The sequence below is a fragment of the Typopeltis vanoorti genome, chromosome 21 (assembly GCF_054136105.1).
Source record: "Typopeltis vanoorti isolate ZY-2024b chromosome 21, IOZ_Tvanoo_1.0, whole genome shotgun sequence".
Taxonomy (NCBI): domain Eukaryota; kingdom Metazoa; phylum Arthropoda; class Arachnida; order Uropygi; family Thelyphonidae; genus Typopeltis; species Typopeltis vanoorti.
In genome coordinates, this window is record NC_143569.1 from 41,344,941 (window position 1) to 41,371,583 (window position 26,643).

General features: G+C 36.7%; 1 protein-coding gene across 1 annotated transcript in view; it reads left to right on the forward strand.

Annotated features, from left to right (window-relative positions):
- LOC150094769 (acetylcholinesterase-like) overlaps positions 1-25,867 on the forward strand; it is a 146,505-nt gene extending 120,638 nt beyond the window's left edge. The window contains exon 4 of the mRNA XM_090411617.1: positions 24,167-25,867. Coding sequence (XP_090267743.1) covers positions 24,167-24,309 — 143 coding nt within the window. The 3' untranslated portion in view covers positions 24,310-25,867. The remainder of the gene's footprint in view (positions 1-24,166) is intronic.
- Positions 25,868-26,643: the final 776 nt, after the last annotated feature.

Here is a 26,643-nt window from a genome sequence, read left to right on the forward strand (position 1 = left end):
TTATTGGAGGCCTGAAGTGGCTTGAAAAAGTTCCATGTTTGGTCTCTAGAGCAGAGTTTCCGGACTGTGTAAAAAAATAATAAAAAGTACAATAAATACATCCCTTATCCGTCCATGGTACTAACGCACTGCAGGTTTACAACCTTTCTTGGTTGAGAGACATAAAATATGATTCGCAACAACGATATGTGTTCCTAGGTTACATATGGCAAATTATACAAAATGATGTATTGATTTAACATTAATGAATTGTTCGTAGAAAAGCTTTAAGCAAGTTAGCCTTTAAGATTAATGAAAATAGAAACTCCATTTTATATGTAACACACTAATTTTTCTCGAATTATTCAGTGCGGCACGAAACAAAGCTAACTTTAAATATGATTCCTATACTGGAAAAGGTTGGACACCACTGCTGCTTTAGAGGATCAGTAACATCATCCCTCTATAAGCTCAAGCATGACATTGATGGTCCCAAAGGAACATCTTATCTTTCGAGGAGGGTTAGAATGTAACTGATCACATTCTACCCCCCCTCCTAAAAAAATTCTAACCAAATCCTCACATTCACGAAGATTTCAGATGATCCCCTTACCATTCTTATAGCTCTTTTCGCTCACTTTAATTACGCGTGAAGAATTGAAACATGATTTTGATGGCGATTTTTTTGCCTACTTCTTTTTATCATGTTTAGACATTTTCTTGGGTTTGTTCCACTAGAATTTGTACTCTGTGACTTAGTTTTTTTTTTTTTCACTGAAGTTAAGCTGGGAACGTTTACTGCTTCTCCTCTACTTCCAACGTTTTACGATGCCGGTGAAGCTGTTGAAGCGTTTCCATTCATATAAATTGTTATTTGCACCCGCGTATATGCTCAGCACTTTGGTAGTTCTGGGATTATACACATTTTCAAAGATGATGCATCACCTAAACAAGTTAGATGGTGTACCTTTACTGTCTTCCATCACTACTTCTACTAAATAACTCTGTATTTGCCATCGAAGCTGAACTAATCTGTACATCCATACTCGTACACGGAGGTATCTTTATTTCTGGACTATTGTGCATCTTTTCGAGAAGATATTTCTGCTAGTATTGGATCAGAAGAGAGACTTTCATGTACCTTCTTGTTCTGCTTTGCTTGAATTCTTTATTTCTTCCTGTCGGTCGTGGTTCAGGCTTTCTCGGGGCATAATGACCTCTCGGCAGACGTTTCTTTCTCGGAGCAAAGGAACCCACACAGTCCAGTTATGTGTGAGGTGAGTGTTCCTGTGCATCGTGTTATATTTTCATTGATTAATGCAGATCAGAGATGGCTCCGCTCTTAGTTACTGATTGATGTCGAACAATAAGTTAGTAATTCTATATATTATGAGAATCTGGAATCGGTTTTAGTATGAGACACATCTCGTAAGCACAACCATCTTATGAATCAACACGTAGCCGTATTTAGAAAGAGCATGGTGGACAATACCGCGCGGTTAGCCTAGTGGCTTTGCGCTTCGCAACCATATGCCTGGGGAAGAAGTGTCCTAGGTTCGATTCCCGTCGGAGACGTGAGGAGCTAAAGGATCTTCTTCAGCCATAGCAGTAGGGTTTTTTCCGCCAGTTTATCTGGTGTTTTTCATCCCGCAAGCAGGCAAACCGGCCCCGTGAACACACAGGGATACAGCCAAGAATACCTTGAGGCATAGGAGTGACCATTCTATCCTCGTATTTCAGTTACGAAATCCAAGCATGCTTGGAAGGTTGTGGGCCTTAAAGGCCTGTTAAAGCCATTGGGATAGATGGTGGACAATAACGAATTTATCAATTACCTATAGTTGTTGGCACCATCACGTTATTCTGTAACTTGAAATAATTTACTGGCTTACGTTATGGAGGTCTTAAGTGAATCTTGGACGTTGTGGGTAAAGTTGATCCTGTATGAAAATTACTAGAAATTTTAAAGGTGTGCCCCTATAAAAAAATAATAAATAAATAAAATAATAATAAGGGATTTTTATCCCCTTGATTTAATTAACTTCGCCAGAAAAAAATAGCCGTTTGGCTTTCCATCTTAGTTATAATATATGTGCACACCTTTCTGGCATTCGTATAGTGAAGGTATGCAAAAAATCCAGACCGGTTTCACCTCGAAAAAGGTTGAAACCGGTCTGGGTAGTGACCTCTCCTCATAATGTAAAGCAGTATTACATCTCCTTGGAGCTGTGTGTTTTTACATTATGAGAAAAGATCAAGGACAGTGAGGGATCTTGCTCCACCTTTGCTTCGAGTTGCCTTGGTGTGGTACTACCAGGTGGTAACTTACGCTTGGATTCGCCGATAGTTCGTCGGCATGAAACTCTTAGATCGTAGTTTTCGATCTTAGAGTTTCGCACACTGGCTATAAAATAATATGGGATTTTTATTCCCCCTTAATCTAAATGTTTTCTGTTATTTGGCACTAAAATATTGCCAGCATTTAGGATTATCTCTGAAATTCTGTTCACTTCTCCCTTCTTTTTCTCCATACTGGCTATTGCTGATTTCTTTCCTGTGTCAAAGTACTGAGGTAATAAAGTTGGAATAAACGTCTTCATTTCAAACTGCTTTCTTCAATCCAAAAGTTCTAAATAACTTATCAAGCAATAATTTTTCTTTCTCCGTTAAAACAAATTTGAAACACTGAAAAATCATTTTAAAAAGGCCGAAAGGAAAACATATCTTTTTGCTTGATAATTTTCTAAAGCCATTCGTTACATTTCTCTTCTAACTCTTTCAGACCTAATCTCCTTGTACACTTCAAGTATTGATCTAGGCATGTTATCCAACTCTATCGATTATTTTATCTTTTCCAGAAACTCTGTTGGTCCTAATGGGTATGTGACCATCTATATGCTGTAGAATTAACCTCATAAATCATTTAACGAACCTCTCGGAACATCAAAAGATATCCACCATCAACCTCTTTAAGTGCTGATTGTCATAATATTCTTTAATTGCCATAATAACCAATCTCAAAAAAAAAAAAATCACACAAACTTTCATCACTTTTCTTTATCCTGGGTCTTCGAACAAAAGTAGATATTTCTTCTTAGACCCGACCACTAACTTCACTGGTATGATCACATCTATATATACATAGGCAGACATGAAATTTGCCTTTCTTTTTCTCTCTCTTCAAGCATTTACTCTACAATTCCCGAATTCGTTCTGTACTACACCTCCAAATAAAAAAATTAGAATAATCAAGGAAAACGTGTTGAATGATTTGCAGTGTTCTGATTTATTGCATAGAAAATAATTATTAACAAATATGAATTAACATAATTTAAATCTACGTACTTTGTAGATTATATAACCATGCAAACACATACAAATCTACTCTATACTATAAAATAAGCTGAAATTGGAAACGGATGTGACGTCGGCTTGAAACGGATGTAGGCTGTAACGTTTTTGTCAAGTTATTTGAAACGTTTTCAAACTCAGGGGCTACCCTGAGTGTCGAGTCTTCAAAATTCGAGTCATCGGAATTCAAATAGAACCGGCCTACTAGTCCGGAACACGGGGGATTAGGCGCCAGGGGGAGCCCCCCTTTTGAAGACTCGACACTCAGGGTAGCCCCTGAGTGTCGAGTCTTCAAAATTCGAGTCATCAGAATTCAAGGAGAACCGGCCTACCAGTCCGGAACACGGGGGAGGGGTGCCGTAGGCGTCAGGGGGCGGTGCCCCCTAGTGTAATATAAATTATAAGAAAGCTATTATTTGAAAACATTCACAAAATTAAAATAATTTTTAACGTGGTTCAAAATATTCGAATATTTCAAATTTTTCTGATTTGGGTTTGAGGACAGCATTGGAATAGTTCAAATTGAAATATTTCAGTAGCTGCTGGACTGACTCGTGTGTGTGAGGAATCGTTTGCGCGTGGATTTCAATTAATCATTTGCTAAACATGGGTCGAACGAGTGACATATTGGAAAAGCTAAGAAGCTTTGTATGGGGTCTCAACACAAAGAGGGTCAAATGCAACAGTTTAAAGCTAAGGATTGAAAGTTCTCAAGTAAGCGTGAGAAAAGTACTGATCAAAAGGTAATAACTACAAGAGATGAGAGGAGATTGAAGAATATCGTAAAGAAAACCGCTTCCGAAATGTAAAGGTATTTTCACAGGAGATGGAAAGGTATGTCTAAATCGACGAGTTGAGAAGACTTCGCAAATTGGGTTTTAAGACGAAGTGCCTGAGACGAAACCGCTTATGACTTCCAAGGAAAAGACAGCTGGAAGGCGATAGTATAGGCAAAGACTGTTGTGGGGTCAAGAGGACTGGGAAAAGGTACTTTTTAGCGATAAAAGTATGTTTTGTGTGTCTCATGGTCATCAAGGGATACGTGTTTGGCATCTTAAGCAAGAAGAATTTCATAAAGAACTGCATGAAACATTCGGTGAAACTTGCAACCTCTGTCATGGTATGGGCTTGTATAATCGCAGACGGTCCAGATAGGCTGTGTATTGTGTACGAAAGAGTCAATTCTAAAGTGTACCAAGAAATTCTTGAGCACTTCGTTAACGGCATCGGAAGATTTATGTGGTGATTTCCTTTTTCAGCAAGATTCAGCTTCTTGTTACACTTACAAGACCACTGCTAGATGAATCAAAGAGAGGCAAATCAATGTAATTCCTTGGCCGGCAAAGTCAGCAAATTTAAACCCTTTGAGAATTTGTGGGGAATTATGAAGAAAAGTAAAGAGTTTGTCCCAAGAGACAGAAATGAACTCGTTTCTAGTCTGCAGACCATATGGGCATTTTTTGATTAAAAAAAAAAAATGAACCGATGGTTATATAATCTAATCACCTTTTTTTTTTTTTTTTAAATCTACGCTTAGCGCAGTTTATACATTGGCTTTCTCAATCACAACTTGTAGATATAGGTTCTACCATGAAATTGGGCTAGGCCCAGATCATTTTTTTTTTAATCTTCAAAAAGAGAGATAATCCGCTAACTTACCAGAATTTACTGAATTTCTTTTTCGAACGCGCATATCAGCGACAAAAAGGTGTGAACACGCTGAGTATTTAAAAATACACTTCTCGATATCTATGAAACGTGGTTTATAAAAGACATATCATGCATACTACTTTGTTAAATATTTTATAGAAATAATTTAATTTTTGTAATTTTTCTTGGAAATAATGATGTAACTTATATTTTATTAATAAATAATTGAAAATATATAAATATATGAAAAAATTCTGAGAGTTTTGAATATATTATAAATACACCTTTAATTGTTTTAAATCATTCCATTATAATAAAGATACGTTTTTACCCAACGATTTGGTTCAACAAGCTACAGCATACGATCCAACGGACATATTCAAATATAGAAGACCAAAAGCTATATTAGCCTCCTTTAGTGATGCATAATCTCCATGTCCAATCAGGGCGAGCATTCTGCTCATAAATTTTACCTTCACTGCAACCACAACAGATAGCGGGGAATATGAAAAGCATCTTGCTTCACCCCTAAAGACATAAATGTCAATTGACAATTGATCGAGAGAAAAAAAGTACTTTTTCTTGTGTGATGGTGCTTATCAGAAATAGGACAGGAAGGAATGAGGCGCTGGTGCGTGATGGCGGTTGCCAAGTGTTCATGTTTATATATATATATATATGATCAGTGATTTTAATAGTTGTTATGAATAATACGGAGTGTTGATTCAGGTTTTTTGATATAAGCGGAAAGCAAAAGTAAACAAGTAGCTGATGATTATGTTGTTAATTAGTGATTGCGGTCTCGCGATAGTCCTTTAGTGTGTTATATTTTGTGTTTATACGCTATACGGAAATCCTTGAGATCCAGCTCAGGTAAGCATATATTTCAATATTTTAAACATGACCAGTTTAAGTCCCGATGACTTTATCCAATCGTTGGATAAGAAGCTGGCGCTCGACCTCCTCGAAAAACTGTTGAAGAAATTTGAGGTAGAGTGGCCAGGGCTTCTAAACCTATATTCAGCGACAGACGACTCAACATCAGGGGAAGGCGAACCTGATAATCTCTGCTCCCACTTCAACACATGATACAGAAACCCAAGCACGGAAAAAACGTAAAACAGCAGAGACTCAGATAAACGAGAGGAAGGAAGAAGATACCCCCCAACACTGACCGCCCCACACCCAACAACGAAAAAGTTCCTCCAATTGTTCTACGGGAAAAACGTTGGACGGCCCTTAGGCCTATTATGCAAAACCACCAAATTGCCTATTCATGGGCAAAAAACGTAGACGACGGAGTTAAAATCCAGCCTACCACAGTAGGCGACTACAGACACCTCACAAAAACCATGGACGAGTCAAATATTAAATATCATGCTTACTCACTGAAGTCGGAGAAAAACCTAAAAGTTGTACTCAGGGGAGTAACAGAAAACATCTGCACAGACGAAATTACTGAAGACCTCTGCCTCCACGATCTCCCACCTGTCAAGGTTAGCAGAATGCTACGGGCTGACAAGAGTCCAATGCCTCTAGTACTCGTTGAGATACCCAACACACACACAAGAACATATACAACTTAACAACGATCTGTGGTCTGAAAATCACAACAGAACCACTAAGAAAAAGAGCCTCGTCAGGCCAGTGCTACAGATGTCAGAAGAAACTCTGCAGAGAAGACTACAAATGCCTCAAATGTGGGCAAAATCACCCCACAGCAACCTGCTCAAAACCCAGGACCTCACCAGCCAAATGCGCGAATTGCGGGGCCCCCAACCGGCAAACTACAGAGGCTGCAGTCACTACCCTAAGAATAAAACAGACAACAAAAGGAAACAGATCCCTCAACCCTGCCCACAGGTACCACAGTTGACGGCTCCCCAGTTGCCTGACACTCAACAAAAGACAACAAGATACCAGCTCTCACAAGTGGAAAATACCAACAGTCTGGAAAGCCACCGTCGAAGCAGGACATACGCCAAAGTAGCCCGCTAATCCAAATATATGCAGCAGGACCAAATTCTTCCAAACATGACAACAGTCATCACAGCCTCATTGGCAAACATGCTTCAAGACTTCAGTAAGTCAAACCCTTCACCAAACTCCACAAAAAGATTTCTAAAAGAAACTTAAACCATATTATTATCAATCCTTGTTAATGAATAAAACTAGATTACTCCCAGACTCACTACAGACCGCCGCTTGTAACGCCAATGGCCTAAAAAACAAGACTCTGGAACTTCAAGAATTCTCTCAACAGATACAACCCTGACGTCATCCTAATTAATAAAGCTCATCTAAGACCTCCAGACAATCCAAAACTGAGAGGCTACACACTGTATAGAAATGACCGACTGAACTACAGAGGCGGTGATACAGCCATATTTATCAGGAACTGCATCAGGCACAATGGAATAATCAACCCTCCAACCTAGAACTCACCGGTGTCGAAGTCCACACAAACTCAACCGGAACACTTAAAATCTATGCCGCCTACAACTTCCCCGCTAAGACCCTGCTATTTTCTGACTTGGATGCTGTACTGGGCATAAAAGAATCCATGATCGTCGCTGAGGACTTAAACTCCAAACATCCCTCCTGGAACAGCAGAACCTCAAATAAAAATGGCCGTATCCACTTCAGCTACACAGGATTAAACAACGCTGTCGTAACAGGACCCACCGAACCAACCCACCACAGCCGACATTCTAGACATCGCCATAATACACAAAATCAAATACCAGCACAGCATTCAAGCACTGAACGAATTATCATCAGACCACAACCCAATCCTACTTCACTTAGGGAACAAAGATCAGTCACCTCCCCCCCGCCCAAAAAAAAACCTCCATCAGCTGGGAGAAACTCAAGAAAGTGCTACCAGAACACATTGGTCCGGTTCCCCATATAAACGCCAAGGAAAAAATAGACACGGCAATAAAGAATCTCAACAATCAAATCAATAAAGCCATAACAGCAGCCACAGTATCCACGATTACCCACAAACAAAATCGTCTCCGGGAAGAAATCATGGACTTAATAAGGGAAAAAAAACAGACAAAGAAAAAGATATCACAACACTCGTGCTCCCCAGGACAAAACAGCCCTCAACAGATCAAACAAATCTGTCCGAGAAGCTCCCCAGAACCAATAATGGGACAACAAGCTCACCTCCATCTCCACAGCAGATCATTCTATATGGAAATTTCTAAACAACCTCAGGAACAAGCGCAAATCCCTCCCTCTTCTGCAAGCAGAACAGCACCTTGCATACACAGATGTTGACAAAGCCGAAGCCATAGCAAGAAACCTAGAGAAACAATGCAGTCCTTCATATGATAACCTAAACATCAGCCACGTATACAACATCCATCGTAAAGTCAGGTTCACAGTAAATCGTCCCGATGTCAATCCAAGTCCTATAATGCCTACCTCACCTACCGAAATAATCGGCATCATCAACCATCTCAAGATCAAAAAAAGCCCCAGGTCCTGACGGCATCACTAACCAAGTCATCAAGGCACTAAAACGCAAAGCCATAGCACATCTGGCAAACATCATAAACTCCATCCTCAAATGGTAGCACTTCCCCCAGTCATGGAAAATAGCTGACATCATCCCAATTCACAAACCAGGCAAAGACCCACACCTACCTGAAAATTACCGTCCCATCAGCCTGCTATCCAATTTAGGGAAAATAGCTGAGAAAATCATCCTCATCAGACTCCAAGATCATGTCAACCAACTAAATATCATTCCAGAAGAACAATTAGGCTTCTTTCAAAATCGCAGCACCACCCATCAAATCCATAGACTGGTAGAATACATCACCACAGGATTCAATTGGAATCAACACACACATTGGAGCTGTCTTCCTAGACATCTCAAAGGCCTTTGATAAGATCTGGCACCAAGGCCTCCTCTACAAACTTATAATCGCTAACCTTCCACTAAACATGATACACCTGATCAAATCATACCTCTCCAACAGGAGGATGCAAGTCAAAATCAATGAAACAGTCTCAACCCAACGGAAAATCCTCGCTGGAGTTCCTCAAGGATCACTGCTAGCCCCGATCCTGTTCAACATCTATATGGCAGACATTCCTCAAAATCCTCTCACATCCACCATCGCCCTTTATGCAGATGGCACGGCTATTCTAGCCAGATCTCGTCAACCACTTCTCGTTACCAAAAAACTACAAGACACCATCCTGAATCTAGAAAAATGGTTTAAAGACTGGCGACCACAATTAAACCCCCAGAAAAGTACAACGATACTCTTCACAAGAAGACGAGAATCCCCCAAAGGAGACATCACCCTGTTCAACTCTAAAATTCCCTGGAAAACTGAAGCAAAATACCTCGGAATAATTCTCGATAAGCGATTATGCTTCAACAGCCACATCAAGAGTACATGCACCAAAGCTTCAAAAGTTATCGCCCAGCTATACTCCTTGATCAACAGACACAGCAAACTAAGCTCAACAAATAAAATTCTACTGTACAAGACAGTGATCCGTTCCACAATTATATATGCCTCCCCAGCCTGAAGCCATTCCTCCAAGACAAACATCCTCAAGCTACAAAGACTACAGAACAAATGCCTGCGAATGATTCTGGACGCCCCGTGGTTCATCAGGAACGCCAAGAATCACCGGGACATAAATATCCCCTACATCTCTCCACTACTACGCTCCCTAGCAGAGAATTTCTTTATGAAGACATCTACGCATCCACACCAACTAATACAGCAAGCCGGAAACTATGACGGTAATGACCACTGGAAACATAAAAGACCGAAAGCCATCCTAACACCCAACGACGTGTAACCACTCCTGCCCACTCAGGGCGAGCTAAAATAGCTCACAAATCTCTCCCATCACTGCTCCCGAAACAGAAAACAGGGAATATGAAAAGCGTCAAGCTTCACCCTCTGCGCCATATATGTCCTGCGTCCTGATCGAGAGAAAATCTAATGATTTTCGTTTCTTTTTGTGTGAAGAATGGGAGAAAAATCAAAATGTCTTGTCTTAAAGATTCTAATATCAGCACCAAAACCCTTTAAGATGGTATTCTCTATTGATTGAACTATAGCGAACACATATCAGCACCAAAACCCCTTAAGATGGTAATCTCTATTGATTGAACTTACAAGTACCTGGTCGAAGCTGTTAGTTTCCTATGGCCGGAACTCTGCACCGACCCTATAGCGAAATGGTTTTAATTCTTTCATCCTCACCCACACCATGAACTAAACACTCTACAATACATAACAATAAGAATATATTAGAGCTCCATTTATCAAATCCAAAAGCTTGGGTTTATTAGGGATCATTCAATACCTAGTTCTGCATAGTCAATATTTTTAAAATAAATGATGTAACTTATATTTTATTAATAAATAATTGAAAATATTTTAAATATCTAAAATTAATTCCAAGAGTTTTAAATCATAACAAATATACACCTTTCATTATTTTAAATCGTTATATTATAATAATGATGGATTTTTATGTTGCATGGACAAAATGTTAAGAGTTCATAAAGATGTTTTTGCCTTCCCTCTCTATTATCCGTTTTCCAATAACAATCTTTAGATTTCTTCTTAAGATGTTAAGAGTTCATAAGATGTCATTTCCTTCCCTCTCCATTATCCGTTTTCCAATAACAATCTTTAGATTTCTTCTTAAGAAGTTTCTAATAAAAAATGCTTATAGATGAACCCTGATAAAGACAACCTTTCACGCCATAGGCACCTGTTATTCTATTTCTTGTTCTCACTGGCGTTTTTATACTTTTTTTTTATTAGCTTCCTTATAATCCTTTTTTTTTTCACTTGTCAACTATCGTATGTTTCAGTTATATGAGAATATCGATTTTAATATCTAATGGTATCCCACTAGGTAGTCCAATAGAGAACAATGCGGTCACTCTTCAAGTATCGCCCTCTGGCTAAAATGCATCTGTCCCCATCGTCTTTGTTCAAAACGTGCTGGAAGCTGTTCCTGTGCTGTCAAAGCATGATCACTACCACCTTTCAAAGGGTGCTTATTGTGAGGAAGGTGACTTTCACAAGAACTGCTGTTTTCCGAGTGTTTCGTGATGATAAATCCACTCGAAACCTTTTCATATATATATATATATAGCCTTTCAGGTATATACTCGCACACATCACTATAATGTTGGGTCGGCAAACTAGTAGAAAGGAAGTACTTCTTAAAAAAAAAAAACTTCTGACAGCCATTAATCTACTGTAACAACTCAACGCCTCCAAGTGGCATATATGTGAACCAACTTCAGATAGCTCACAGATATGAACACCTCTGGATGTTCTATTCTCGTTCTTTATACATTAAGGGAAAACGTGTTAATAAGACATAAAAACTTTTTTTTTTCTTCTGTAGCTGTTTTTGTCACTCTCCTAATGTTTACAGGGAAATATCAATGGAAATAAGTTTTGGATTACCTTTTATTCCTAACAATAATATATCTATACACATTCCACTTCCTACTCTATCCTGTCCTGTCCTATTCTAGAATTATACCACATTCAGTGCGTGTCCCGATATTATTCCTGTTATTAATCAGCGAGTTGCCACCCTACCCGAAGAACTGAATTTATAAAAAGCATCCAAGTTTACCTACATTACTTATTCTAGCTAGAAATCAAGTAATCTTTCTGATTTCGTACGATGATTTATTTTTCTCTTTTTGTAATTGACAATTGATATTAATGGCTTTAGGGGTGAAGTAAGATGCTTTCATATTCCCTGCTATCTGTTACGGTTACAGCGAGGAAAAATTTTATGAGCAGTTTGCTCGCCCTGAATGGGCATGGAGATCATGTATCACTACAGGAAGTTAAAATGGCTTTGGTCTTTTTTTTATTTAAATATATCCGTTGCCCCGTAGGCTACAGCTTGCTGAACTAGATCGTTGGGGTGTATGGACGTTTTTAAGAAAAACATTGTTGCTAAAGATTGTAGGAAAGAGAAGATATAAGGAATATTTGTATCTCGATGAAGTTGATTATTTCTGACGAACCATGGGGCGTTTAGAATGGCTCCAGGCTGGAGAAGCATAAGTGACTATGGGACGAATCGTCAGCTGGTATAAAAGCAACTGGATTCTGATGTTTAGCTTGCTGTTCCTGTTAATTAAAGGGTAGATCTGGGCGATGGCTTTAGATGCCTTTGCACACGTAGCCTTGATATGTTGGTTAAAAGTTAATTTTTTGTCGAGCACGATACCAAGGTATTTTTTTTTCTGTCTACCAGGAAATTTTAGTATTGAATAGTAAGACGTCTCCTGCAGGAGATATCGATCTTTTCGTGAAGAGAATGGCTGAGCTTTTTGGGGGATTCACTTCTAGTCTCCATTTGGAGAACCATTTCTCTAACTTTAGAAGGTTTTTTAGTAATGAGGTGTGGCCGAAGAGATCTGGCTAATAATGCTGTATCATCCGCATATAAGGCCATGATGGATGACATTGGGTTGTGCGGAATGTCTGACATGTATACAGAGAACAGCAATGGCGCCAATAGGGATCCCTGCGGTACTCCGGCCAAGATATGCCGCTGGGATGAGGTAGTACCATTGATCTTGACTTGCATGCTTCTATTCTGTAGATAAGATCTAACTAGGTGTACCATTTTCAGTGAGATACCGGCTGAGATAACTTTATATAGCAATCACGTACCTGGGAAAGGAGTGTCCTGCGTTCGATTCTCGTCGCTGACGTGAGGAGCTAAGAATCTTTCTCAGACATAGCCAAGTTAGCCGGTCTTGGGCATGGATTGCAAAGTTTTTCTCCCCTGTTTATATGGAGGTTTTCCTCCCGCAAAGTAGGCAAACTGGTCTTAAGAACACAACGCTCACAGACAATTACACATGGTTCAACGTGGGGATAACGACCACACCTCGTAGTGAGTTATGAAACCCAAAAATGGGAGGCCAAGGCCCTACTGGGCTGTAGTGCCGAAGAAGATGATGCTGTATATTTATTGTTTCTTCAAGTTCCGTATGATTTTCAGCAATAGTATATAACAGTACAAGTCTTATATTTTCATAAACATTTCACTAAAAATAAAAATATTTAAAGTAACCAAATTTGCAAGTTCTAAAAATTGACAATCATCTCTCCTTCAAGAATATCGGTTGTTCTTTCTAAAAATAAATCGCAATCGGTACTTTTTTATATATATTTGTCTTACTGTTTGATTATACAGGGACAGCTCCATTTCAACTAAGCTTCTCGAACTAGTATATGGATCCTCCCTCTCACACATGAATGCGTGTGCTCACTTGCACTGAATTTGCAAAGGGTACATCCATCTATGTTTGGAAATATATTGATTGCCGACTATACCTGAATGATTCCTTTCAAGTGAAATAGGTTTTTAGCTAATTTAATTTTCATTTAAAAAGAAGGGACTATCTCACATATTAAATATTCATCACGCATTTCGATCAAGAGCCCAAACTTCTGTAAGGATTATGAGCATGCCTCCTCAGAAATATATACAGTATATCGTATATTCAGACACTTCGTTAATCCATAGAAAAATCACAGGAACTGTGGCTAACACCAAAAAAAAAAAAAAAGAGGCGCGATCATTGTTCGGTAAACAAGTACATCTGGGAACAACCTTTCTGTTCATGTTAAAAATCACCTCATCCTGATCTTCTATAGTAGAAACTAAACTTAATAACAGTAAACAACAATATTGATATATTTGACTGGCTGGGCACGAGGATAAATTTATTAGGTTTCTTGAAAGCTGTGATACACAAAAAACGTGTTGCCAATTTGCCCCACATTGTTTGTGATCACACACAAACTGTTTCGACTGCGCTAGAAGTTTAGTACTAATCAGTTGGATTCTTCTTCCATTTTGGTATACGTGTACCAGGATTAGTAGACAATCATGGTGAATTTCAAAATGATCTATTCTGGTCAGATTTATATCTTAAGCATTTTTCTAACTTTAATTCCGATAAAATACTTGCAGTTTTTCTTATAGTCTATATAACAGGGGTTCCCAACCCTATGCCCGCGGGCACCATGGCGCCCGTCGACCAATTTGTGTTTGCCCGCCGCTGTTCAACCGTGTGCCGTATAGTTTGAAATAACCACGCAACAATTCATGGCATGCTGCGTTAATGACACATGACGAGTATTAAACGCATACAATGTAAAGTATATATATATATATATATATATATATATATATGACGCATGCGTTAATGACACATGACGAGTATTAAACGCATACAATGTAAAGTATATATATATATGACGCATGCGTTAATGACACATGACGAGTATTAAACGCATACAATGTAAAGTAAACGCGCATTCGAAGTTGTTCATTCCAGTTTAAGAACTGGAATATCATCATATTCTCCTAATTATGAAGCGCTGGCCAATGAAATGCAATGCCAAAGATCACACTAACTTACATATATATATATATATATATTTAAATTTTTATATATAATGTAAACTTTTAAGTAATAAAACATTTGATTATAATGTAAACTTTGTATGTACTCATTTAACAAAAGAATTCAAAAAATTTCCTTGAAAAAGTAATGGTGCCGGTCGCCCTATCGGTATTTTAGAATGTGCTCTAGGAAACAAAAAGGTTGGGAACCCCTGGTCTATAAAATCAGACGGTTTAAGAGTATACAAATCTTGTATGTGTTCTGAGCAAAAGAATTCTCTCATCACTTGTTCTTGTGAAAAGGAGATGAAACTTCAGCAAACCTGAAAACTTTCTCCAGTGAGGTATGAAGTCTGAATTTTTTTTTCAGGATGAGTGGGATATGTAAGAACTTTCAATGTACACACTATGATAAAATCCCTCTTCGAACCCCCTCTTCAAGCAGGTGAGGCATGTAGTTACACAGCGAGGCACGTTCGAAGCCACTTTTCCATATGTAGGAGAACATCCGTGCTTTGTTTCTTATACAGCTTCATATCTAGCAGAAAGGGAAGAGTGTGATATAGTAACGTACACAGCATAACTTGTTTTACCGCATCCTTCTTTAAAATCGGTGTTCACAGTCTGCCAATGTAGAGCGGTCATCCAGTCTGCATGAGTAGACAGCATACACTGAGCAAAAATATTCGGATGCCTGTTCATCTCAACTCTCACTCCAGTACGAAAGCAATTAATAAGGAGTTGGGCCATCCCTTTGCTGCTATAAACAAGGCTTTCCACTAGATTTTTGGTACGTTGCAGTAATTCTCTTCCCTTCTTCCGGAACAGCATACGTGAGGTCGGTCATTGATGTTGAGCGATTCGGTCTGGCTAGCAATCACCTTTCAATTCATCCCACGTCGAAAGTAACTGAACTCTTCAGTACGGCCCATTTTACTGTTAAGAATTGTCTTTGAATTCTGCAAGACCGTGTGCTTCCATTTATATTTGTATCATCCATGATTATGATGTATATAGCCAATATCTACTACTACAACGGGGTGGTCGGATATTTTTGATATCAAATAGTTGTCACTGAATACAAAATTCTCATTAATGCAAGAACCTGAAACTTGTGGTGGAAAATTATTAATGTATGAAGCAATCTGTAGTAAGCACAAGGATGTCATATGCTACAACGGACACGTGATAGAATAATAAATCGGATCCATCAGAGCCACTCCGAATTTATCTTCGTCAGATAACTCGGACAAATGTCTTGATATATAAGGAGTTGAGTAAGAGATGGTACATTTTTGTCTTGCTCCTTTCATGAGATTGTAGATACCAATCTTATGATATGAGGAGCTACGTCATTCGTTGATATTTTCGTTGTAAAAGTCGACTGATGGGTCAAACTATCTTTTTTCTTTTCCTCTTACTTTAGACATCATTCCACCTGTTCCTGAATGTTTGGGAGCAAATTCTGGAGTGGAAGAGAATTTCCTGTCTTATATCTTTTCTCGTGTTAGTTTTCCCTTTCCAGAATGATAATTTTGGTAATTCAATATCACTGTTATCTTATGATTGCGAATAGTTCTAACTTCTACAATTCATGTTTTAGTAAGTACGTGTGGAAAAGTTTCCACTGGACAAACCCGAGCTTTAAAGTGAAGACTGTCACAATTTCCAGTCTGGTTTGTTCACATTTAATCTGAGTATATATCATTATCAAGTATATTATCAAGTGGTTCTTACAACACCACTTTCTATCTTACAATAACGTCTTTCACTGACTAGACATTCTAGGATAAGATGCTATCATTGTAACTCAATAGTGAAATGAAATTAGGAATACCCCCCCCCCCTTTTTTTTTTTTAATCTAACAGTACTTTCCCATTTTTGATTGCGAGCAACCTACAATTTTTTTAAGACTGTATTCTTGCATTCGTTTTTTCACAGGCGAGCGGGCTGGGAATTTAGTCTTAACTCATACTATATGATACCTTTATCTCTTTTTTAGTTCACAGTGTATTTTGAATTAACTATGGACAATTTTGATATTGTACACATCTAAGAACGCAGCAGACATAATATTATAGACTAATTATGTTTTTTCGAACAGCTGTGTATTACGTTTTTATAATTTCGGAAATACTTCGGTTATCTTTTATATTTTGTTAGGAACAAAAAGTGTATATAGATATCTCTGTGTTCTGAGTTTATATATTCTATATTGCTACCAAAAACAATCGTTCTATCATATAGAAATAGCATATTATTGATCCAACAACATTATTTCAAAGCCAAATATATGTAGAAACTTCGGAAGTTTCGAAATTTTGACCAGAACTTACAATTACAATCCTCGGCATCTGAGTTGCCTTAGCTTGCACTGCTTAAGGCGTCCGTTTATTAGTGCATTCGAGAAAGGTTTCACTAGCGTGACAGCTCTTTCGAACTGGTTGGTACAGTAATTACGCACTGAGTGAGGATTCACTTATGAAAAATAAGATTCAGACAGGATTGCTGTGGTATTGAATAAGAGTTCTTGCTCTCCTAAGGTTTGTTTGGTCTCTGAAGAGAATCAACCAATTCGAAACAGGTGTTAGTCCAGTGAAACCGTTATTAAATGCACTAATACGAATATATGGACACCTAAATAGCCTTTGTGTGTTTTAAGTAGTGCAAGTTAAGGCAACTCCGATAACGAAGATTGTATTCTCATTGTATCCTCTCTCAAGAGGATTTCGCATTTTACACAGGGGAATTCTGCTTACAACAGCTTTGAAAGATAGCCAATGTTACCGATGCAGAAATTTGCCAAATTTCTGCATCGGTAACATTGGCTTTTTTTTTTCTTTTTTGTGATATTCTGACGCAAAAAATATAAAGGTGTTTATCTTGTTCTTAGAATTTTTAAAAATATTTCTAAATATTTCTTAAATGTAATAAAAAAAAGTGAGTAAAATACTAGACATGTTATTATTCTTAAAAACAAAATAAATTATTTTGGTAAACCATTTCAAAGAAGGTGTTACATCCGTCTCAAACAAAACTATCATAGAAATTTGAGAAAATAAACTATTATTCCAACATTACAGTACAAATTTTTTAAATTCCTTCTCGACCAGATTTTTATAACTTCAAAAACTACGATTTTAAACACCAAACTGCTTGCAAATTATAACCTAAGAAAGATAATAAAATCCTAGCACATGCTTACGTAAATGCCAGATGACGTTATCCTCTTTAGAAAACTATAATAACCACTCGATATCTACTGTAAATCATATTATTTAGACAGTTCTCTGCTGTTTGACGTCACAACTGTCCCGTCTCTGTATTTACAACAGCTTTGGGTGTAATTTCAGCTGGCTTTGCTGATAGATGCCAGCGTAGTTCATTATTAATGTATTTTCTTGTGAAATTTAGTACCGAGTAGTAGCAGGATCCCTCTGTTACCCATCATTTCACTTATAGGGCCAACGCCGCATTTCCTAATTTTGATATAAGCAGGGAATTTACATTAGTGTATTTTTTTCCCCTTTACTCTCGCAGGATACCAGCAAATGCAATTAAACTATGATAATTATGAGATCATGTCCATTCTCTTGTCTATGAAACTATATACCTGTGATTTTCCTAAATGAAATATTCAGTAATGTTCCCTTAATGTACTGGTAACTTTTAACAAGGTTATTTTAATGGATGTCTCTGTAGATGTGCTCTTGTTATATGTATGTAAAGGATAATCTACTATAAATGTAGTGCTTGCAATAGTAATGTTTCTCAGTTACACTGGAATATGCTGTCACTATACGCCAGACAGTATTGGCTGGAACTATTTAGTATACATTAGCAGGTGATAATGTTGCTCTGGCTTACTTAAGCATGTTATATATAGGACATAATTTCCACAGTTTATAGAATAAGTCTCAAATTTGCTCAACTCTACCTGCCACACATAAAGTACTGTAAATAAAATAAAAAAAATTTAAAAAACTCTGAGTGTAAAGATGTTTTTATGTTATAAATCACATCGGTGTTTGCTGACTAGGGTACATTCCATAATGCGTGTGTGTGTGTGTGGAGGGAGGGGGTATTAAGGAAGATAACGCAGTAATTTGTAACGTTCATATATTTAAGCTATAATTACATTTGTTAATTAATAAAGGAGAAATCTGGAACATCTAATTTTCTAACTATAAATGTATAAATTAAGTGCCTTAACTGCGAAATGTCAACATAAATATGAATCAAGTCTTTTTATAAGATTGGCACAAATCACTGTTTTATAAATTCAACCACATAAACCAAGAAACATGCTATAGTGTAATATTTTGCAAACTTTCAGCTAAAAAAAAAGCTCAAGTACTAAAATATAGAACACAAAGGCTCATTTTGGCATGAATAAGATATAACAAAACAGAGGATATTATGGATCCATCTATATTTTATAGCCAAATGTAGAAAGAATCTGAAAAGTTTAAATTTACAAGTCGGTTACGTGGTGTAAATCAAGCCGAATCCGAGGCCGAAGATTACATTCTCATCAGCTGGCTAGTAAACTTCGAAACTTAAGTTTTATTCAACATTTGTCTATAAAATATGGATGGATCTATAATATCCTCAATTTTAGTAACAAACTCGTATATTAATGACAAATGTGATACTACAATCTTATATTATTTGAAAGACGTAATTCATTAATTTTTATATATTATTATTCTTTATATATTTTACTATAATCTTAGAAAAAGATTACGGAAAATGAGAAAGGGAAGTGGGTCACGCTACAGAAAGTTTGAAAAACTCTGTAGATAACATGTAAATGAACTTGAGCAATTAAAATTAACGGTTACAAATGAATAGTTTCGTTTGATATTTGGTGACCCAGTGTTACTATAGATAGTGGAGAATGACTATCGGACCTTAATTCGTTGTTAAGGATGAACAAATGCAAAGAGTAAACCAACAAGCTTACTGTAATTTATATGTGATTCAAAACGAGTGCGACTAAGTAGTGCTTATGGAGCAGTAAAGTCGTCTGTTATTATCCCACGATGAGCCTTGTGACTCCATGGAGGTCAGGAAATAGTTAACATATTTTTCAATCAACAACCTGCAATTTGCAACAAAATTATCAGGTATATTATTTATGCAACTGTGATAAACGACAAATACTCGTTAAAACATAAATCACTCTCGTTACAAGGGGAAAATAATCATTATTTAACGTTATTATATGGATCACCATAGAAACATCGTAATAAATGCAATACAGTGTTTGTCACCATCTTTTTTTTTTTTTTAATGTACTTTGTATCATTTTTCTGTTTTCCAACAGTCTACATATATGTTGAGAGAAGAAAATAAAATCTGATGTCGTAAAAACACTGAAATTTTTCTAAATTTATTGTGAAAGAATTCTGATTGCTTCAAGAACTTCAGTAAATTATTTTGTATTAACTTAAATTTATGAAACAGGTCTGATTGAGCTGTCTGTAAGCCAACGATAAGTTTATGTTGAGGTAAAATACGAATTAAAAAAAAAATATATATATATATATATATTATTTTTCGTCAAGTATAACTAAAGTTTTAGCAGTGCACGACTGTCTCTACCCATGAATAAAGTGACTTTCAAAACAATAAGAACTGCGCTATTTCATTTTACTCAATTGTTCAGGAATCATAGGCGGTGCTAATAAAACACAAAACCAAAGGTAGAACTTTTTCCGATAATAAAAAAAAAAGCTTCATTCCTTCATATTTATCAAAATTTAAAAAGAAATAAACAATACATTTTATAAAAAGTGTCCGCGCGGTTAACCTAGTGGTGCTGTGCGCTTCGCAACCATACTCCTGGGGAAGGAGTGTCCTAGGTTCGATTCCCGTCGGAGACGTGAGGAGCTGAAGGATCTTCCTCTGCCATAGACAAGTTAACCGAGCGTGGACAGCACGGTTTTTTACCCCAGTTTATTCTGGGGATTTTCATCCCGCAAACAGGCAAACCGTGAACACACAGGATACACCATAGGACATAGGAAGGCAACGGGAAACCACCTTACTCATAATCACTTCCCTAGTATGGTAGCATAGCTGCCCCTACCATCCGTAAGGATGAAAAGAAATCATTCCATTCGTTACCCCGCCATGACCAGAGCTTATAGCTCAATAATACCCCATCCATACATTTTCTTCTAGAGATAACGGGGAATATGAAAAACATTCTTGCTTCACCCATCTAGCCACAACAACAACAACAACAAAAAAAAAAAAAAAAAACCTCTCGGATTTACATGAAATACTTTTCAGAAAATATACTAGTCATTTTGGAACTGTATCGCATGTTCACTACACAGAATATTTACGCAGTTAGTGGCTATGTGGCAAGAGAGAGAATGACGACTGTAACCGTTCGCTTCAAAACCTATCCTCTCGCTGAACTCTGGTTCAGCTAGTCGCGCACTGTTAAATTGCCTTCCCAAAAGGATTTAACGGCTCGCGAGCCAGCTGCTGGGATCGGCAGTAAACGTCCTGAGGGAACGATGCAGTAAACTCACCTTTAGCCTGAAATTACCTTGATTTATGCAAATCTAGAAAATCTAGAGAAAAAAAAATACTACGATTCGCAAATATGTTTGCTTTGATGAACGGAGTAGAGGAAGTACTTTAGGGAAGTAGACTCCTTCATTAACAATTCAGTATTCTAGGGTTCTCCCGATTCTAGAAAGAAAGCACGAAACAAACAAACCCATTTACGGCAGTTACGTACAGTTTCCCGAACAGCAGTGCATCCTCTGGGGAACTACTAACGTAGAAATTAGCCAAAGGTCTAATTAAACTTGGCTGCATCCCAGCTCTGATAAGTGAATGCGAAGAACGTCTTGTTATTCGTTTCCTGCAGTTTGATACACTCTGCCAGTATAAAAAGTGCAATATTTAGATATTTTCCAGATAAGATAGATAAATAAATAATAATAATAAAAGCACTCATGCAGAAGATGTGAATATAAATTGGGTTTAAGCATTATTCATACATACAAACACTTGCATAGGTTATATGCTTTGCAGTATACAGTTCTATATAGAAGAGTATGTGTGTAGGAGGGGGGGGATGAGTGGAAGACACCATATGGAATAAATAAATACAGAACATAAAGATATCTATATAAAAAATAAACTATTTTGTTCATAACAAATAATACAAAAATCATAAAAATTCAGTAGACAACCTGTAAGCAAAATATATAATTAAATTACTTATTTAGTGTATGATTTGGAAGATACATTGTCATTATATATAAAGTCCGCGCGGTTAGCCTAGTGGCTTTGTGCTTCGAAACCATATGCCTAGGTTCGATTCCCGTCGACTACGTGAGAAGCTTAAGGATCTTCCTTAGCCATAGCCAAGTTAGCCGGTCTTGGGCGTGGACATCAGAGTTTTTTCCGCTAGTTTATCTGGGGGTTTTCATCTCACAAGCAGGCAAACCGGACCCGTGAACACACAGGGATACAGCCAGGAATACTTAGAGTCATAGGGACTGACCTTCTTACCCTCGTATTTCGGTTACGAAATCCAAGCATGGTTCGAAGGGTGTGGGCCTTAAAGGCCTGTTAAAGCCATTGGGATAGGATTGTCATTATATATATAACTTTCTACATATATATTATATTTAATGTAATATTCTTTTGTTTTTATTAACCGAGACTATTAGAGAAATTATTCGAAGACAATTTGAAACTAAAAAAGATTAAACCAGATTTCATTACTGATGCTACCCTTTATTACTCTTCCGTATTCACACAAATTACTCCAACTCACGGCATCAAAAACATCCCTTCAATATACATGTAGTGATTTCTGAATGACAAGTATGACTTCGACCTTTCTTCCATTTCTGTGAAAAATTTCGAGCAAATATTGAAATTTGATGAGAGAATTTCCTCTATCATAAGTCCCAGCAGGTTTCGGTATAATTTAAGGGAAAACAGTGGAGCTCTAGCTACTGAACATTTCATGTAACCTCCATTTTGGCTTCACTCCAGATCCACATTCCCCCCTCATCAAACACAAAATCAATAGACTACGCCTAACACCGGCATTTGCAGAAACAAAGGTTTGTTCTTGTTGCAAACAATGTTACCGGTCCATGTTTGTGATCATGCGGTTACGTTCAGTTGAGCATTTTTCCACATTCTGAAATTCCTGTCAGGTTTTTTTTTTTTTTTCTAAATGGAACATTAATTTCTTCCCCCTTCCAAATTCATAAAACCATTCGGTTGTTTTGGTTTTACAACTTTCGTAGCTGAAGCTTATGAGGCCAGTATAGTGGAGCTGTACACAGCGTGTGTTCTTCCGGCCAGTTTGTCTGCTTTGCGGGATGACAAAGCTTAGGATCTTCTAAGAAACTAGAAGATCCTAGGGCCGTAAATCTAACACCAGCTCAACTCATAAAACGAGTCCGGCATATTACAAAAGTACCTGAACTATAAATGATAACGTATCCCTTTTTAAATTGAATAAAAAAAAGAATTGGAGAGTACGTAAAAATATAAATAAATACTCGTATTGTGATGCTGAATAAGTTTAAATTCCATGCAAGATATATTTCCGTCAAAATCTTCGAGTTTGCTCAGATTACTTCGAAGAATCTGGTTTTTCATTCGAAAACTTGCTGATGTTATGGCCTTAACATTCAAACTGAATTTTGCACATTTCTATACAAAAAATTGATGATACTTTGTTCAATAAAGACTTGCAGTAATGACATAAACGATCACACCATTCCGCTTCACCAGGTCATTTTGAACTCCTACGACATTTAATGAAAAATCTGCTAACTCATCAGCCCAATTATTCTTTGTCTCCTTCACTAAATAAAGATCATGAATTGAGTATCGGTTGGATGTAGATGGAGTTTAGTAAGGATGGTATCTCATAAAACAGCTTTTAATGTTTCGTATAATTTTGTGAAGAATGGGTTTTTATTTATAGTTCTAACTCGGCTCATCTCATCCTAGATCGCACTCTATTTTCTAGAATTTTCTCCAACTTTCTGGACGCCATTACATAAAAATTCGGGGGGGAGGGGTGGATAGCACACAGTGAACACTTCAGACGAGTATGCTAATGAAGTAATTACAGAATTAGCCTCAGTGTGCGTAACATGCTAAAATAGTACTCCCACACACACACACCAAAAAAAGTACCATTTCCCAAGGATACTGAATATTTCCTTTGTTTCCACACAATGCCTTCCTTATACAAATCTCATTCGTCGTTTCAATTTTATCTATAATATTTTCATTATATGAAGCGTTTTGTGAACGTAGGTTTTTACCTATCTGCTGGCATGATGCCAAGAGTGAAAGATACAGGACGCCGTGCCAAATATTTTGTTTACTAGTTTTGTGGATAAAACTTTTTTTTTTCGTCTGTTGAAAAATGTTTATTTTGTGTATTGCACTTGGGATTTTTGCATTCTGTAATATTTCTTATAAATGGCGACATTTTTTGGATCTTCAGATATTCTACTTTGCAAATGCGTTCTTTCTTGAATATGTTTATCCTTTAGAGTTAGGAGTCGAGTTGCGGTGCTCAAACAGCTTTAAAAAAGCTGGTCGGCTTGTAAAATACTGAGCTAGAGAATTTAGCAGTTTATCTTAACTACATCAGAAACTGTTTAAGAGATCTTATCTTAACAATTAATAACTTTGTCTAATTTATGTCATTTTTTCCTTTAGCTCCACATAACAACCCTATCAATGAGTGTGCTACTGATGGAACAGATAGTGTAACAGGTGACTTTAACGTATACCAAGGTGTCGCTGCCGTCCTCATCGAGTCTGCTGTAAGTGTGGTCTTAACGTTATTATCCCTGACGTAAAAACTGTCAAGCAAGTGGTGACTAAAACCATTTGAAACTGAAGAAGAAATATTATAGTAGAATCTGGTGATTTGTTTGTTTTTTTCACAAATGAAACTTAAAGCAAAACATATTGCGATGAAAATAAAATATTTTGTTTAAAGAAACGAGGAAGGAAAAAGCAGCCCATGATTATCGTCAAAACTTTAGTGGGTAGACGATAGTCCCGCCATCTAGTGTGTATCTAAAGAACGAGCGCTTTCTCTGAGTCTCCATCATCCTTTCCTTTTTAAGAGTGCTCGCATTGTTAAAAAAAGATATTTAAAAAATATCTGACAATCTGAATCGGCATGGAACTTTTTTTTGTACTTGATGAAGAATTAAGGAAATCTGCAATGGTAAAGGGAGTAAATTATAGAAGAATATTCTTAACAACTGAAGTACAATAAAAACAAATATCTGTAGAAAATAAACTCGAGGACTTAGTCTGTAGGGTAGAAAATGTAGACATATCTTACACGGGTTTTCTGACCACTGGTGTAGCTACTCTACAAACTGTTGATACCGGAAAAATAGTACAATACTTGTCTGTGTGTATATGTCTATATATAATTAAATGTCTTTGGGATATAGTGGGGCGTTTGATGGTTTGCTGCATGTTAATATCTCTGAAGCTGAAAGAATAGCTGAAATGAAAGTTGGACGTTATAGTATGATCTGGAGAAATCGAAAAAAAAAAGTACAGTTTTTGGAATAAGTATGCATACTTCAATGGAAGAAAAGCTTCAACAGCTATATTTTAATCCTTTTCCTGAAACATATCAATAAAAAAAAGTACAAAGATAGTTCATATCAATAAGGTTTCTATATATACGATCACACGTTTAGGATGCGAGTATTCAGTTGATACGATTGCCATATAGTTTCGTACTTGCATTTTTCTGTCATAGCGATTGAGCATGCGTACTATTAGAATACACTCCTCGATTTTTCAAAGCTGTAATGATAAATATTTCACATGAAAGCCTTTAGAGCTAAACTGTTACTGTGTTCTAGCATGAATAGAAAGCCAAGAAATGCTGAAGACAATGCGAACATGACGATGGTGTTAAAAGTAGTCAGTTATAATTATTATAATAATAGGAAAAAACCTAATGCTTTGAGTTTTATTGAATTTAAAATGATCTTGGTATATCATGTATGCTTAAGCTGGAATTCCTGAACTTTATTAAACTAAAACAGATAAAAATGAATTAAATCTAATTGAATGAACTGCTAACAACATGCCACGATCTTTTTAATTAGTGTTGCTCGTAGCAAAGATGGGCAAAGCTCCAAGAGTACATATGCTTATGGAAGTATCCTTTGATCAGATTTTTCTGTCAAAATTGCACGCTCAATTGAGAAATTCTTTCTTCTGTATCGACCAATAAACGTTTGTTTATCCGAAATTCTATAACTAGTTCCTATTTCAATATTCATAAAGTTGGCTTAATTGACTTTCTTTTCAACGAGCTTTTCTATATATATATATATATATGTATATATTATTTTTTGCGAGTTTTGTTTTTGAAAGCGATTGACAGAAAAGTCAGTGTAATTGCTCTTGTTTACATCAATGTTATTATTAAAAAAAAAAAAAAAACATACTGCAAAATCGAGAAAGGGGAGAGAAATACTAAACTATAAACGCAATATTTTTTGTCTCTCAGAAACCAACGATTTTATACCATAACTGACTGTTTAGTAAAGCACATACAGTGTAATGTAAATTATTTTAAAATAAATGATCCCATCAAGTATGTAGTATTCAGCCAGCATTTTTAAGTTACTGTAAGTGCTGAAGTCTTAGTTATTAAGCTTAATTTGAAATAATTAAGACTAACAGAAAAGACCTTTTTAATTAGTGTTGCTCGTAGCAAGCCCTAATGCGAGAAAACTTTCAAAAACAAATATTTAGAATAATAAGAGGTATCTATCCCACACGCCATATTAGACTCGCGATTTCCAAAAATAAATAAACAAAAGGCACCTATATTTAACGAAGCTAGATTTATAGATATTTAATTAAACAGTTATTATAGAAAATTTAATTAAATTTTTGGAAATAATCGACAGTCCTTGTACCTCGCACCAAAAAGTTAGTGCTAACTTTAGTAACACCATAAGCTTATAATTCTGAATTATCTGAAAACTTGAAATGGTCTCTCTCTTGTTTCATAAAAGTCGGATAAACAACAGTTTACAGTAGAAACAGGTAATGCTAAGAAACATGATTTAAAAAAAAAAAAAGTCTAGTGGTGGATGGAAGGTTGTTGACTACAAAATACGATGGATATGAACAATTTCCGTATT